The 17,369-nt window shown below is 48.0% G+C and overlaps 1 protein-coding gene across 1 annotated transcript in view; it reads left to right on the plus strand.

The window, feature by feature from the left end:
- WIPF2 (WAS/WASL interacting protein family member 2) overlaps window positions 1-17,064 on the plus strand; it is a 78,005-nt gene extending 60,941 nt beyond the window's left edge. Inside the window, exons 8-9 of the mRNA XM_082271511.1 lie at window positions 8,330-8,431; window positions 15,533-17,064. Coding sequence (XP_082127637.1) covers window positions 8,330-8,431; window positions 15,533-15,573 — 143 coding nt within the window. The 3' untranslated portion in view covers window positions 15,574-17,064. The remainder of the gene's footprint in view (window positions 1-8,329; window positions 8,432-15,532) is intronic.
- The last annotated feature ends 305 nt before the right edge of the window (window positions 17,065-17,369 follow it).

Genomic DNA, 17,369 nt, shown 5'->3' on the forward strand with positions numbered 1-17,369 from the left:
GAATGGAATGTCTTCCTGCAGCGCCCTTGTGTAGTAACACAGTATTACGGACCAATCCGATTGGACCCTAAGAGCCCATTCTTAATTTTCTTAGTGGTACATCTGTATTTTTTCATTTGAGTCATCCAGTGAAATAAATTGTGACTCATGAAAATGTATGTGAACTGAACCTTTACTGCAACTGTGCATCTAACTTTCTCTATCGCTCATTGACAGACGTAGTCTTCTTGATTCTCAAGAGCTGGGTTATGTTGTCTCCGCAGGAGTAGGACTAGGCAGAATGACAAAATGTTCTGGCTCCACCCTAGGGGGCAGTCCCTGAGGGTATATCCTCCCTCTCTCTGCTACAGGGAATCAGTTTTTTTCTGTCTAGTCAGGAGTAAGGACCTAAGTTCCTTGCTGGGATCTTTTGGTCCTGGCAAGACTTTTTTTCTTAAGAAAAAGACATTTTTTAGGTAGTTTTCTCCAGTGTTTTTTTCCTGTGAGATCTTCAAGCAAAAATGCCGGACTGGGCGACACTTGTGGTCACCCCAGCCGGCCTACGAGCGCGTGCAGACCAGGCATTGCGCTTGGTCGGCCGCGACATATTCAAGTAAGTATGCGGGGCCGGGCGACGGGCTGGATGTGAGATCCAGTGGTCACCCCGGTTTCTGCCTAAAAGCGCGTGCAGACCAGTGCGCTGAGTCGGCCGCGACGGAGTCCCAGTAAAGGGACTGACTTTGCGAGTTAAAAGCTCGCTTGGACGCCAGGACCAGAGAGTCGAGGCGTCCACAAACCCCCACCTCGGTGGAGAGGGTATTATGAAGAGAGGGTGCCTGTCGGTTCGGTATGGTGAGTAAACGTTCCCTTTTTTCCTCATTTATGAGGCAGTATATATTATGGGCCCCTCCATATATGGTCAGTATATATCTGACACTTACAAGTCCCCCTTGTAATACAGCATGTGTTTGTGGGAAGTGGACTCGGTTCAAGAGCTAACACTCTACCCAGCAGACTGTAACATTACAGCAAACATAGGAGGTATAATCCTACCTTATGTGCAGTGTATCTCTGTAGATCCATATGTCACCTCTCAGCAGAGTGCAGGTGGATGTGCTGGGAAGACGATATCGGCGGTCCGCCGCCATTTTGCCGTAGACCGTATGCATGTATGTCCTCAGGTCACGCCGGCCGCCATGTTTTTGGAGTCTTATGTCTCTTCTATGGGGGCGGCCATGTTTTGTGAGCCCAGCTTCCTCGTGGAGGGCTGGGAACGCCGGAAGGCGTACACAGGGGGCGGAGCCACGCCTTCTGCCCGGGAAAAAGCAAACAGCTCCTTCCAGTCTGTGTAAGACAGACGCTGGCTGCAGTTTGTTGGAAACTGCACTGCATCGGTTGGTGAGCCTTGGGGGTCCCTCTCTCTCTCTCTCTGGGATCGAGAAGCAGGTACTCTGAGGGGCGCTATTGCGCTAGGGGGAGACACACAAAAAAAAAAAAAAAAAAGTTTTTTGTTTATTGCTGGCAAAAGTGTCCTGTATTAACATGGACCCTGCCACTCATGTATCTCCTCCGGATCCCCTCGAGGGGTCTGCGGGATCCTCCAGCACCCCATTGACAGTTGAATCTTTGTCAGCCATTATGGAAACTTTTGTGTCCCGGGTGGAAGTGGCTTGTCAGGGACAGGGCGCAAGAAAGCGACCCCCGCCTAACCCCTTATTATCTGAGACCTCGGATTCAGACTCTGAGCCTATTTCTGCAGTTGCAGGTACTTCATCTGGTATTGGTGTCTCGGGTCCTGTCTCTTCAGACAGTGAGGAGGATGTTTCGGCATCCGCCATAGCCCGAGAGGAAGCGTTGGTAAACGCACTCATTGTATCTGTTCAAGAGACTTTAAGGTTACAGGGTATTCCATCAGAAATAGCTGAAACTGAGATCCCTTTTGGGACTAAAAAGCGCATCAAAGTGGCAAAGGTTTTTCCATTGCCCAAATGTTTTGGCAATCCAATCGATGAAGAATGGCGTCTGCCAAAACGCACTTTTAATATTTCCAAACGCATTGACAGGCGTTATCCGTTTGAGGAAACCCTTATTAAGAAATGGACAGAACCACCTGTGGTGGATTCACCAATCGCTAGATTGAATAAAGCCACGGTTATTCCTTTAGAAGACGCTCCGTCTTTTAAAGATCCAGTGGATCGCAAGATAGAAGCTATGTCTCGCACCATGTTTTCCTTGATTGGATCAGCTTTCAGGCCAATAATTGCTATTGGTTTGGTTTCGCAGGCTGTAACTGAATGGACCAAGTGGTTACGCCGGGACTTAGATGAAGTCCCTCAGGCGGTATCAGATTTGTTGGAACAAATGATACAGGGGTTACAGTTTGTATGTGATGCGGCGTTAGACGCCACTCCATTAATGGCGCGAGCATCAGTCTCAGCAGTGGTTCTCAGGCGTACACTGTGGCTAAAAGGTTGGATAGCCGACCAAGGTTCCAAAAAAGCATTGGCTAATATCCCCTTTTCAGGAGAACGTCTATTTGGAGCCAACTTAGATGAGATCATTAAGGATCTCACCGGTGGAAAAAGCACCTTTTTACCGCAAAATTTTAAAGGTAGAGGAACTCGTCAAAGACGAGGGCCTTCTTTTTCTGCTCACAAGAGGTTTTTTCGTCCAGCGGGTGAAAAAACTAAGTCCTCCAAGGTTCCTACAGGAGGCGTCAGGGGTCGTTGGTCGGGCAAGCAAAAGCCCGCCCCCTCCAGACCTGAAGATAAACCATCCAAAGCCTGAAGGTGCGCCCCCACCCATAACTGGGGTGGGGGGACGTCTTCGCCGGTTCCCGGATCCATGGCTTTCCAGAATCCCGGACAAATGGGTTTGCGAAGTCATAAAGTCAGGGTACAAGATCGAGTTTCGATCTCTCCCACCGGCGCGATTCTTCCCTTCCAATATCCGACTATCTCCGGATCGTCTAGAAGATCTGCGGAGAGCAGTCACAGATCTACTACAACAAGGAGTGGTAGTCCACGTTCCTTGGACAGAACGGTTTCAAGGGTTTTATTCAAACCTGTTTACAATACCCAGGAAAGAGGGCAAAGTGCGTCCAATTCTGGACTTAAGAGCACTCAATTCTTTCGTCAACATAAGAAGATTCAGAATGGAGTCCATTCGCACGGTAGCAGCCTTCCTGCATCCAGGGGATGTCTTAGCGTCCATAGACATCAAGGACGCCTATCTTCACATTCCCATTTTCGCAGGACATCAGCGTTTTCTACGCTTTTCCGTAGAGGAGAACCACTATCAGTTTGTGGCGTTACCTTTCGGTCTCGCCACGGCTCCGCGGGTCTTCACAAAAGTGTTGGCCCCTATGTTGGCACTTCTGCGCCAAAGAGGTATATCGATTCTAGGTTACCTAGACGATCTTCTGCTTCATGCAGAGTCTCCTCAGACCTTGCTACAAAACATAGAAATTACTATGATTTCTTTACAGGAATTCGGGTGGCTGGTGAACCAGCAAAAGTCTTTTCTGGTTCCCACCCAGAGGCTCGAATATCTGGGTCTAATTCTAGACACAGTCAGGACAAGAGTGTTTCTTCCGGTAGGGAAACTTCGAAAGATTCAATCAGCAGTCCAGTTGTTACTGTCCAACAGCTGGTCTTCCCTTCGGACTTGCATGAGGGTTCTGGGGTTGATGGTGGCTTCATTCGAAGCAGTCCCATTTGCCCAGTCCCATACCCGAATTCTTCAGCAAGAGATTCTCCTCAGATGGAATCGGAATCCGGAATCCCTGGACAATCAGATACGATTGAGCAAACAGACCAGAGAGTCTCTGGTTTGGTGGCTTCGGTCTCCAATGCTCAGCCAGGGAAAGTCATTTCTGCCAATATATTGGATGATAGTGACCACGGATGCCAGTCTATCCGGATGGGGAGGAATTCTCGGTCAATTATCTGCCCAGGGACTTTGGTCCCCGGAAGAATCCAGATTACCGATAAATGTATTGGAACTGAGAGCGATCAGACTTTGTCTGATTCACTGGACCGAGCAGCTCCAGGGCAGCCCGGTTCGGATCCAGTCGGACAATGCCACGGCCGTGGCTTATGTCAATCACCAGGGGGGCACCAAGAGTGTCCGAGCGGCCAAAGAAGTGGCTTGCATTCTTCGCTGGGCGGAACGATTTGTTCCAGCAATCTCTGCGGTGTTCATTCCGGGGGTGGAGAATTGGCAGGCAGATTATCTCAGCCGTCAGACCCTGGATCAGGGGGAATGGTCCCTCCATCCAGACGTTTTCCACCAGTTGTGCCTTCGGTGGGGCACCCCGGATGTGGATCTGTTGGCATCACGATTCAACAGGAAAGTTCAGAGATTCGTGGCTCGCTCCCGCGATCCTCTAGCAGAAACCGCAGACGCACTGATCGCCCCGTGGGGGCAATACCAGCTAATATATGCCTTCCCTCCTCTCGCGTTACTGCCAAGACTTCTTCGCAGGGTAGAGGAGGAAGGAATCCCAGTAATCCTGGTAGCTCCGGACTGGCCTCGTCGAGCTTGGTATGCCGACATGGTCAGACTGGTGGCGGACGTCCCGTGGAGACTTCCTCTCAGAGAGGATCTACTGTCTCAGGGACCGATCTTCCATCCTGCTTTACGATCGCTGGCTTTAACGGCCTGGCTATTGAGACCCAGGTGCTGAAGGACAAGGGATTGTCAGCTTCAGTTATTCCTACTCTAGTTGAAGCAAGGAAAGCGACTTCCAGAAAGATTTATCATCGCACATGGAAGTCCTACATTGCATGGTGTGAACCTTTGGGGTTCCGTCCTCGGTCTTATTCGATTAGTCGAATATTAGCTTTTCTGCAACAGGGGGTTGAGCAGAAACTGGCCTTGAGTACTATCAAGGGTCAGGTCTCAGCATTAGCCATCTTCTTTCAGAAGCCTTTGGCTACTCATTCCTTGGTGCGGAATTTCATCCAGGGGGTGCGACATCTGGCTCCGCCAGTGCACGCGCCGTTACCCCCCTGGGATCTTAATTTAGTGTTGTCGGTTCTTCAGAAACCTCCCTTTGAAGATATTAGGGAGATTCCTCTACCCACGTTGTCCCAGAAGGTGGCCTTCTTGGTGGCTATTACTTCTGCACGCAGGGTGTCAGAACTGGCCGCATTATCTTGTCGTTCACCATATCTGGTGGTTCATAGAGATAAGGTGGTTCTTCGTCCGAATCCATCCTTCCTACCAAAAGTAGTTTCAGAATTTCATCTGAATGAAGAAATTGTATTACCTTCCCTGTGTCCTAAGCCCAGTCATCCTCGGGAATTTGCTTTGCACTCCTTGGATGTGGTCCGGGCGATCAGGGTATACTTGAAAACGACAGACTCGTTTCGCAAGACGGATTCACTTTTTGTGATCCCAGATGGACCCAAAAAGGGGTTGCCTGCATCTGCCGCGACCATTTCCAGATGGATCAGACAGACGGTAGTGCAGGCTTATTCTATTAGGGTCGGGAGCCCCCGTTCCCTGTTAAGGCGCACTCCACTCGGGCACTTAGTGCGTCATGGGCCTTTCGCCATCAGGCGTCAGTGGTCCAGGTGTGCAAGGCGGCTACCTGGTCGTCGGTGCATACCTTCTCTAAACATTATAAAGTTGATGTAATGGCATCGTCTGATGCCTCATTTGGCCGCAAGGTTTTGCAGGCCGCAATTTGAGGAGACCAGTGGTCTACCTCGAGGGTTTTTTCCGTTGGAAAATTTTTCTTTAGTCTCATTCTTTGTTTATAATGAGCCTTTAAAACTTCTAGTTTGGCACCGGTTGGGCCTACTAGATTGGATTTGATTTAGTCAATCCCACCCCTCATTTGTGGCACTGCTTCTGGATGTCCCAGCTCTTGAGAATCAAGAAGACTACGTCTGTCAATGAGCGATAGAGAAAAATGGATTTTTGTAAGAACTTACCGTAAAATCCTTTTCTCTTAAGCTCATTGACAGACGTAGTACCCGCCCCTCTATCATTGAGTTGGGTTGGGTTAATTTCTCTGTACTGCTTTAAACAGAACTGATTCCCTGTAGCAGAGAGAGGGAGGATATACCCTCAGGGACTGCCCCCTAGGGTGGAGCCAGAACATTTTGTCATTCTGCCTAGTCCTACTCCTGCGGAGACAACATAACCCAGCTCTTGAGAATCAAGAAGACTACGTCTGTCAATGAGCTTAAGAGAAAAGGATTTTACGGTAAGTTCTTACAAAAATCCATTTTTTTAACCTTGCATGGTGCTTAAATATATGAATTTTAAACACAAATAAATGGTACTAAAATAGACCTTACACTAACAAGCAAGAACCTCCCTTTTTTATTTTTAGGAAGCTTTGCTTTATTAAAGGTGTAGTAAACTCATTTGTTCATTTATTTATTTTTTGTAAATCTGGGACCCTGCAGCTTTATGCCATAATGTGCTAGGTATGCACTGCATACTAGCACATTATAGCAGATTTGCTTGCCTGTCAGAGGAAACCCTTCTGCTCTGTTAGTATGGGGGAGCGTCTATCTTCACTCGGTATTCATTCCAGGTGTGCTTCATTCGGCACCTTGAATGGCCGCGGTGATTTCACTTCTGTGCATGCACATGGGAGTTACATTGCCACGGTACAGAACGGGTGCCATAATGTACTCTGAGCTGTGCATGCACATTACCGCTGACAGGCAGGAGAAAGCATTTAGACAAATAGTCTCTTCTGCCTTTAAAACCCTGCCTGTTGGTGTGTTTTTTTTTTTTCTTTTTTTTCTTTTTTTTTTATGTTGAATACCACTTTGGGCAAATATTCTTCTTTTTTTTTTTTTTTGTTTTTTTAGGCATGTTTTACACAGGCATCAGCTTGTAAAAGAGCCGTTTTAACAAGTCTTTAGAAAGCATTTTCAGCAAGCTTTGTTGAAGATTTAAAATACCGTTCAACTCCAGTTTGTAAATGTTATACACAGATCTTAATGGGAGTGAGTGCTGATCACCACTTTAAACAAGCTGCTGGCAGTCTTCAGCACTACCTAAAGCTTGCTAGCAGCCTTTTTAAAGTTTCAATCGTCACTCCCTTTTGGAATGGAGTACAACATTTCCAGGCAGGACCCGAAGAGCGCTATAAAGGATTAGAGAGAGCTGCTTGAAACTTGCTGAAAGTTTCAAAAAAGCTTTCTGTTCACACTGCTCTTATACAAGCTCAAGTCCAGCTTAAGGCCCCATTTAAAATTGCTTTTTGGTTTGAAGCGTGATCCACATGCAGACCACGCTTCCGACAGCAATAGACAGGCCATGGGGAGGTGTTGTATCACCTCCTCACTGCCTGCTTTATCCCCTTATTGCCAGAAAATGGCGCAGTTGTTGGGCGGCTGAGCATGGCACCATTTACACACAGAGTGCAACGGCTATAATTCTGCCAAGCTTTGTGGTTACGGCATATGTACACCCACACCCGCTTACTAAACAGTACCAGTGAGAGTGGTTGAGCATCGGTAAAAACACAGCTCAACCACACAGGTATTATCTGCTCTTCAATCACAAGTGTAAACGAGCCCGAAGTGTAATATCCGTGCTAAATCATGTAAAAGCTTTGAAATTCTTGTGCATTTTCCTGTGGTACAATGCTTTAGTTTTACTATGCAAAATGACATGACAAGTTTAAATTCTTTTGTTCCTTGTTGACACTTGCTATGCTTGTGATTGTTGGAAAATGGGGCTTGTCCCCAGGGCCGCAATAAAAATTACATTTCCCCCATCATGCTTGTGAATGCCTAGGCATTGATGCGTATTCTAAATAAGAAAATAAAGAATCTGTATAAGTGTGAAAGTGTCTTTTGCAATAGAAAAAAATGATTGAAGCAGCGGTTGTTATAAAACCACATTATTGCACGAGCATGGTTTGTACATTAAGAGGATTGCAATTAACCATAGCAGCAAATTGTATATGAACACACAGGAGCGACATCAATGACAGATTAAGCCTTGTTAGTACTTATGAATAAGTGCATTTAACTCCTCATTTTAAGCCTTTAATGAATAAGTGTATGTATATAGACCCTAGTTTGTCATTGCCTTTTCCAGTGTTGTGCATAATGGCTTCCTTCACATGGGCGATTGTGTACATACAGTGGATCTCAGTGACGGGTATCAGCGGGACTGAGAGGAGCCCATCTCTGTTTGCATGTATACACACTCCCAGCGGTTACTTGCAGTTATTGATAGACATCCAATCATGGACTTATAAGGACCCTATTTCTTATGTACATTGGGTATTTTAGTGCCTGAGGACGAGTGTTCTATAATAATTGGTGCCTTTTGAAAACTGTCGCAATAACATTTTAATTATGTATTACAGATGACTTTGAGTCAAAATACTCCTTCCATTCAGTGGATGAATTTCCTGCTCCAGAGGATTATAGACCTTTCCAGAAAATCTACCCTAGTAAATCGATCAAAGGTGAGAAAATAGTTATCAATGAAAGAACCATGTGCTATCACCTAGAAAGTTGCATAGTCCCTCATTTCTCTTTCGTTCATGGACGGACACAGCTTTCCAGGATTCTTGAACTGGACTACATCTATTAGCAGTCCCTGGTGGTATACTCCCCCTCTCTGCTATAGGTCCTCCATTTTTTTTTTTTTTTTGCCTAGTCAGGAGTAAGGACCTAGTTACCTGCTGGGATCTCTGGTCCTGGCATTTTTTTCCTTTTTTAAATGGCTTTTTTCGTCCGTTTTTTTTTTTTTTTTTTTCATGCGAGGGCTACAATCAACTGCCGGGAGACGGGCTGGATAATATACATCCAGTGGTCAACCCTGTCTGGCCAGCGAGCGCATGCAGACCACAGCTCGGCACTAGGTCGGCCGCGACACAGTCACACTGGACGGGGGCTGGCCTGAGAGTTAAACGCCTCGTGAGGTTGCATACGACCGGGTCTTGGCCTGAGTCGCAGCGTTCCTCCTGGCCGACAGCCCCCTAATTTCGATGGTGAGGAGGTTCTGTCTGGGGCGATGCCCGTCTGGTTCCTGGTATGGTGAACAACTGTCCTCCCTCTTCACTTGGAGGGTTTTGGGGTGAACATGGGCCCCTCCCTAGGACAGTCGGACCCTTGGGTTCCCCTCCTTCCCATCAGACCCCTCTGCAAACCCCTCCCCGCCATTTTGGGTAGTGCTGCAGCTGGTGCTTCTCTGTTGGGGTGGTGGGGTACTTCTCTCTCTGCTGCAGGATTGTGGGTTGCTCTGTTTGCTGGCGATCTGGTGGTGCTGCCAGCGCGGTGGGAGTGTCCTTTTGCAGTGCTAGACACTTTTTTGCTTTCGTTCATTGACCGACACAGCTTCTAATCTTCTTAACCATTGGGTTATACTGCCCCCTACAGGAGTAGGACACTAGCCAGAAAAAAAAGTTTGGCTATGCCTTTGGGCAGTCCCAGGGGGTATACTCTCTCTCCCTGTTATAGGTACTCATTTTTTTTTTTCTGCCTAGTCAGGAGTAAGGACCTAGTTCCTTGCTGGGATCTCTGGTCCTGGCAAATTCTTTCTTTTTTGTTAGATTTTTTTTTTCTCCTGGTCTGTTCCTGTGAGATCTACAATCAACTGCCGGACTGGGCGACGGGCTGGATAATCTAGATCCAGAGGTCACCCCAGTCTGGTCAATGAGCACCTGCAGAGCTCAGCCTCAGCTCCGCGCTAGGTCGGCCGCTACATACCCCCACTGGACAGAGGCTGGTTTGCGAGTTAAAAGCCTTTTGAGGTCACATGCGACTCGGTCTCGGCCCGAGTTACAGCATTCTTCCTGGCCGACAGCCCCTCAGTTTGATGGCAAGGGATTCTGTCTGGAGCGGTGCTTGCCTGGTTCCTAGTATGGTAAGTTGCTGACTCCTGGATCCTTTCATTTCCTGATCGCCGCTTGTGCAGTGCAGATTCTCCTGGTGGCTGCGGTGCCTGGTTTCTGTGGGGTGGTGAGTTTGGTGGGGTCCTCTCCCTCTCTGCTGAGGATCGATTGGTACTCTGTGACTGGCAACCGGGTGGTGCTGCCAGAGCTGTGGGGGCTGTCCCTTAGCAGTGTTTTTTTACTTTTATGTTGGGTCCCACTGGTGAAACATGGAGTCTCTAGAGCACATCTCCCCACCTGGTCTGCTCTCTGAGGCTGCGGGCCCTCCTGTCCCAACAATCTATCGATGCATGGCCGGCGGTCCTGGAGTCCTTTGTGTCCCAGGTGGAGGTAGCTTTTTGGGTGACGGGCTGGCAAAAAGCACCCCCCGCCTTCCCCTGTCTCATCAAATCCTGAATCTGATTCGGCGGACGTGGGTCAAACTGCTGGGTCTGCGACTACGCGCCCTGAATCCTCAGATAAGAGGATTCCTCTACTTCTGCAACCACGCACGAAAAGATGCCGTTGGATGCACTGATTGTTTGTGCGTGAGACCTCAAAGATGGAGGACGCAGCTGCGACGGGGGCGCAGGTTCCCTTTGGCATTCACAAGCTATCCAGGGTGGCATAGGTGTTGCCTTTCCCCTCCTATTTTGACAGAATTGTCACAAAAGAGTGGGAATGACCAAAGCGTCCCCTTGGTGTCCCTAAGCGATTTTGCTAGGGGCTACCCCCTATGAGGAGTCCCTTCTTAAGAAAGTGGACTGTTCCACCGGTGGTGAACCCTCCGGTTTCCTGATTAAACAAGGCAACCATAATTCCGGTCGATGTGTCCCCCTCCTTTGGGGACCCGGCTGACAGGAAGGCGGAGGCTGTGGCCAGCAATATTTACACCCTGGCTGGTTCGGCACTGAGGCCAATATTCACCATTGCCTTGGTGTCGCAGACTCTGACCAAATGGGCTAAGCTTTTGCGCTGTGACCTGGAGGGGGAATGCTAAGCTGGCGGACCAGCTAGTTCAGGGGCTGCAGTATGTCTGGGATGCCTCTTTGGATGCGGCTGCATTAGTGACTCAGCTGTGTTTTGGCAGTGGTCCTTCAGCGTGTCTTTTGGCTCAAATGCTGGTCTGCGGACCAGACTTCTAAAAGGGCCTTGACTGATCTTCCTTTTCAAGGCGATCGCCTGTTTGATGCTACCCTGGATGACATCAATAAAAGTCTCACAGGGGGAAGAGTACCTTTCTTCGGCAGGCTACTATGGGCAAGGACCCTCGTCAAAGACGTGGGCCCTCCTTCTCGGCTTTTTGTTCCTTTAGGGTCGACTGACAAGGGATCGCAGCTTTTCAGGGCCTCTTCTAAAAGGATCCAAGCAAATGTGGTCTGGCAAGTCGAGAGCGGGCTTCTCCAGACCTGTGGACAAGGCCACTTCAGCATTAGGGTGCGCCCTCACCCGTATCTGGTGTGGGGGGGGGGGCGCCTTTTGCTGGTTCCCAGACCATATGGTCCGGCTACAAGATCGAGTTTCGTTCTCACCCTCTGGGAAGGTTCTTTCCTTCCAGCATGCGACTGTCCCCAGTCCGCCCACAGGCTCCCTTTGGGGCAGTGCAAGACCTCTTACTTCAAGGGGTGATCATCCCGGTTCCGACTTCGGAACGTTTTCAAGGGTTTTACTCCAACCTGTGTACAGTCCCTAGGAAGGAAGGCAAGGTGCGTCCAATTCTGGACCTCAAGGCGCTGAACCGCTTTGTGCGGGTGCAGAAGTTTAGAATGGAGTCTATTTCCACGGTGCTGGCTTCCCTGCATCAAAGGGATTTTCTTGCCTCCATCTACATCAAGGACGCTTACCTTCACATTCCAATATGTGTCGGTCACCAGCGCTTCCTCCGCTTTGCCGTGGAAGAGGAGTGTTATCAGTTTGTGGTGTTACCCTTGGGTCTCACCTCCGCTCCTCGGGTCTTCGCGAAAGTGTTGGCCCCGGTGCTAGCATTGTTACGTCAGCAGGGGATCGCAGTGCTGAGCTACTTGGACGACCTTCTTCTGCGGGCAGAGTCTCCTACAGCATTGGTGAAAAACCTGGAAATCACCATACAGACCCTGAAGGAGTTTGGCTGGATTCCAAATCTTCAGAAGTCTGCCTTGGTTCCTTCCACGAAGCTAGACTATCTGGGTCTGACTCTGGACTCAGCACTTAGCCAGAGTGCTCCCTCCTCTGGAAAAACTCCAGAAGCTGCAGGCTGCAACTCATCGCCTTCTGTCCAGCAGATAGTCATCCCCCTGGACTTGCATGCGGGTGCTGGGCCTGATGGTGTTGACCTTCGAGGCAGTCCCGTTTGCACAGTTCTATAAGAGGTCCCTGCAAAGGGAGATTTTGATCAAATGGGACAAGAATCCACAGTCTCTGGATAACCAAATTCAGCTGAGCTGGGGTACAACATCGGGGTCCCTGATCTGGTTGCTTCGTTACTCGGCGCTCCGGCAGGGCAAATCCTTCCTCCCCTTGTATTGGATGGTGGTCACCACGGATGCCAGCCTGCCTGGGTGGGGAGGTGTTCTCGACAGAAATTCTGCTCAAGGGGTCTGGAGCCTGAAAGAGTCCGGACTACCGATGAATGTCCTGGAGCTCCGAGCAATCAGACTGTGCCTGGAACATTGGATGGAACGTCTCCAAGGGTGTCCAGTGCGCATTCAATCAGATAATGCCACGGCCGTGGTTTGTCAATCACCAAGGGGGCACAAGAGGTGTCCAGGCGGCTCTGGAGGTAGCCGGCATGCTCAGGTGGGCAGAACTTTTCGTTCCAGCCCTTTCCGCCGTACACATTCCTGGAGTGGAAAACTGCTAGGTGGATTACCCCAGTCAGCAGGCGTTGGACCAGGGGGAATGCTCTCTTCATTCATAGGTGTTTCATCAGTTGTGTCTCTGGTGGGGCACCCCGGAGGTGGATCTGTTGGCATCTTGGCCAAACAGAAAGGGTTCAGAGGTTCGTGGCACGATCAGGGGATCCTCTGTCAATACCACAGATGCGTTGGTGGCCCCGTGGGGTCCGTATCGTCTGATTTACGCCTTTCTTCCTCTTAAGCTTCTGCCATGACTTCTACGCAGGCCTCCCTGGGCCTGGTATGTCGGTCTGGTGAGGCTGGCTTATACAATTAGGCTGTTTAAAGCCAGGTGCTGAAGGATATGGGGTTTTTCTGAATCTGTGATTCCAACGCTGTTAAAAGCCAGGTAATCTACTTCCAGGAAGATCTACTATCGTACGTGGAAGACGTACATTGCGCGGTGTAAGTCTCTTCAGGTTCATCCTCGCTGCTTCTTCTTGGCTCAGATCTTGACCTTCCTTTAATGGGGGGTTGAACAGAAACTGGCCTTGAGTACAATCAAGGGTCAGGTGTCGGCTTTGGGGGTCTTCTTCCAACAACCCTTGGCTACACACTACCTGGTGTGTACCTTTCTTCAGGGTGTTCGACATTTTGTTCCTCCAGTGCGGTTTTCGTTGCCGCCTTGGGACCTCAATTTGGTGCTTTACGTCCTCCAGAAGCCTCCCTTTGAGAATCCTCAGTAGATTCCCTTGCTTACGCTGTCTCAGAAGGTGGCTTTTTTTAGTGGCTATCACCTCTGCGCGCAGGGTGTCGGAACTGGCGGCGTTATCCTGTCCTTCGTCTTACTTGGTGATTCAAAGAGATAAGGTGGTTTTTCGCCCTTGCCGGTCGTTCCTGCCAAAGGTTGCCTCTGATTTCCATTTGAATAAAGACATTGTGTTGCCTTCCCTGTGTCCCAGGCCAAAACATCCTAAGGAAATTGCCTTGCATGCCTTGGATGTGGTTCAGGCAATTAGGGTGTATCTGGCAGCTAAAGGGTCTTTTAGGAAGTCAGACTCACTATTTGTGCTTATGGATGGGCCTTGGAAAGGATTGTCCACTTAATCTGCGACCATTTCCAGATTGATCAGACAGACGGTGATTCAGGCCTATTCCATCATGGGTCAGGTTCCTCTTTTCCCTATCAAGGCTCACTCTACTAGGGCCCTCAGTGCCTCCTGAGCCTTCCATCAGGCGTCAGACGCAGGTTTGCAAGGTGAGGATCTGATCGTTGGTCCACACTTTCACAAAGTTCTATAAATTGGATGTGTTGGCATCTGCGGATGCTTCCTTTTGGCCTCAAAGTTTTGCAGGCTGCTGTTTGAAGGATCTGTTTCCTCTTTGGGGGTGTATTGTTCAGGCTGGGCTCCAGTTGTTTTTTTTTTTTTTTGTTAAGGTCCTGTTACCTGATTGACTATTGTTTAGCCTTTGGGATTTTTTTGTTGTCCCACCCCTCACTTCTTTGGGACGTCCCAATGGTTCAGGAATCCTGGAGAGCTGTCTGTCAATGAACGAAAGAGAAAATGTGATTTTTGACTTACCGTAAAATCCATTTCTCTGCGTTCATTGACGGACACAGCTCTCTCTAGGATTCTTGAACAATTGGGTTATACTTCCTCCTACAGGAGTAGGACACTAAGCAGAAAAAAGAGCTTAACCATGCCTATGAGCAGTCCCTGGTGTTAACCTCCCCCCTCTCTGCTATAGGTCCTCAGTTTTGTAACAAGCAGTGTCTGAAGTATTACAACCCCATAGAGGGGTGGGTGCTGTGTCCGTCAATGAACGCAGAGAAATGGATTTTACCGTAAGTCAAAAATCCCATTTTTTGCAAGCCCTTCTGAATAGCTTACATGGCCTTTGTTTGCTGCACATTATTTTTCCTTTTTCATTATGTGTTTTGGACTGACTGAAACTCAAGCATCAAGCCAAATCTGAAAAGCTAATTTAGGGTGGGCTGACTGTTAATTTCTGTACTTTCTGCTTTTTAAGCTGTAAAAGTTGTGCCAATGGCTGCGAGCACTAACTGGTGTGCTGTGGCAGGGGGGCAGTACCCTCTATCAGTAGTATAGATTTTCCCATCGCACACTTTCATGGATAAGGCTTTAGAAGAGGAACACAATAGCTCAGTGGGGAGATTGCTGTACTAACCTTGCATAATTAGTACAGTGAGCTCCTTGTGTGTGTGTGTGTTCATTAATCTCTCTCTCTCTCTCTCTATATATATATATGTGTGTGTGTGTGTGTGTGTGTGTGTGTGTGTGTGTGTGTGTGTGTGTTTTTTTTTTTTTTTTCATTCAGCCTGCTGGGTTGAAGGGGGAAAAAAAAACTGTCAAGTGTGTACCAGCAGATACTCACTGTCTTATGTACATGGCTAAAGCTGTGGTGGGCTTAGGCAGCCCATTGATGGTGCAAATTTTTTTTCCTGCAACCATGGGACTCCCTCCTGGGAGAAGACCATGATTATGGCTAGAGGCTATAGCAGCCACTTGCGATAATCAGAAGTTTAGCCAGCAGGCTGATCGATCGATCAACTTGTTACAATCCGCATGCCCATTAATGATTCAAACCATGTATGGCCGGCCATAGGGAGAGAGTAGAATGCCTGAACTGGTGAACACACTGGCCTACATTATTGCAGCTTTTAGACATTTTGCCATTGGAAACCTAAGCGCAACCATTGAGATTTGTGCAGTAGTACAGTGATCTGTATGAATAAATGTCCTCATAAAAATAAAAAATAAAACCCTCAGCAGTTAGGTCCTTTTTTAAATGGTTTTTTTTTTTTGCAAAGTCATAATCTGTAATCTTTTTAACAATTCCAATTTTGCCTTTTTAGGAACTCGTGGTGCTCCTCCCCTGCCTCCCATCCCAAGGTGAGACCATGTCGCCAGTCTGCTGCCTGGACTGTTTACCCCAGCCCACCCTCCTCGCCTGCCTCCTCACACCTTACAGAGAGGGGTCACTCTCGCATGAAAACATTTGTGAACAAAACAGAACTGGGAATCTTTCCCCCCCCCCCCCCTGCTGCCTGTCTATGCATTCCACATCCTTGCCTCGGGCACAGCCGCCTTCGCTTCTTGCACAGGAAGGGGGGTATTTTATGGTCTCAGCTCCTGGGTGTAAACCAGGAAACTTGCCACTGCATCCAGTACAGCTTTCCATCTTGTCCACATCAGAGTTAACGGATCCTCCATTTTCCGAATGCCATGACAAACTGAACTTGATGTCCATAAGACGTGGGCTCCATATTATAGAAACTATGAAAGAGCAAAGAATATATACCAAGGGATACACTACAGAGAGGACCGATAGCCAGGGCAGACAGATCTGTGTATTCTGTACCAGGCTTCAGCCTCACCACAAAGCACTTTCTGACTGTTACCCAAAGACTCTGGGCAGATCCGTGTGCAGGCTCTTTCTGGACATGACCGTGGAGCTTGGACTGAGGATGTGGGTTTTAAATGGTTGCCACTGGGCAGCTGGGAGACTGTATTGTCCACATTGCAGCATATGGCAACAATAAACCTTCATGTAGGGTGGCTGGAGAAGACACAAGAAAAGAGAATGAAAGTGCCAGATTTTAATGACTTTCTGAATTGTGGCATGATATTCGTGCGGGCTGTTTGTGTGTAATAAGGTGATGGGAACAAACTTTCTGAATGGTAATACATATGACTTTCTATGCAGATGAGGAGGGGTTTTTCATAAGTGGTGTTCTCTTTCTAAGGTCACTGGATCTCTTGTCCGCTTCACCTTTTTCGTTTGGTCTTGTTTGATGACCATACTTAAATTCTAATATTTTTTTTTTGCCATATCTTAGTTATCCAGCCCATTTTAAATCCGAGCTCCATTTTAAACCTCTTGTGTGTCTTGTCAATATCTGTTCATGGTCTCTTGTTACTACTATAATCACTACATGACCGTGACCTACTTTATCACTTTAGCCAATAATGATTTTACAGGTAACTGTTTACCAGCCCTGGGCATCAGGAATGCTTTGTGGCTGCTAGTCCCCTGTCTGGACACTTTTTAGGTTGATTAGATGATGATGTTATTAAAGAGCAATGCTAGTGCTCGTAGATGTTTCATAATGTAGATGGCACAGCACATTCGGCACAGTGCGGCAATGCTCTGAATAGACTTTCAACAGTTATACGCTGACATTTTCTGTTGCAGCATGTTTTATTATTCATGTATAGAGAAGTCGACAACACTATAGGCTGCAGCATGTTCATGACTGCCAACACCCCCACTGCTGCTTGGATTTGCAGGAATTTATTTGCCTTATAGCGGGGGCACATCCTAAACACTTGCAGCTCATAGGCCAGGCTCTTGGGATAGCCTACAGCCCAATTTAGCAGGTAATGCGGGTCTAGGGTCACCCTGTTTACTTCAACTAAGTTGAGTGAAAAGTACATAAAGAAAATAGTAGCACAAAGCTGTCAGTTCTCAGGATTTTGACATGTAACTGTGTAGGAATTTTGTCTTGTAGAGGTGTCTGGGTGGGTGATGCAAATTTTTAATGCAATTTGCTCTTTGTGTCTGACACATACTTTCTATAAAGGTTACCTGTCACAAAGCAAAATCTATATCTCAAGATTAGTTTCTGATGGAAGCAAGCTGTGTTGGATGTCTTGAGTAGCGAATTAAAAGACAACTGCACCAGTGATAAA

The sequence above is a fragment of the Pelophylax lessonae genome, assembly GCF_965119305.1.
Source record: "Pelophylax lessonae genome assembly, chromosome: 11".
Taxonomy (NCBI): Eukaryota; Metazoa; Chordata; class Amphibia; order Anura; family Ranidae; genus Pelophylax; species Pelophylax lessonae.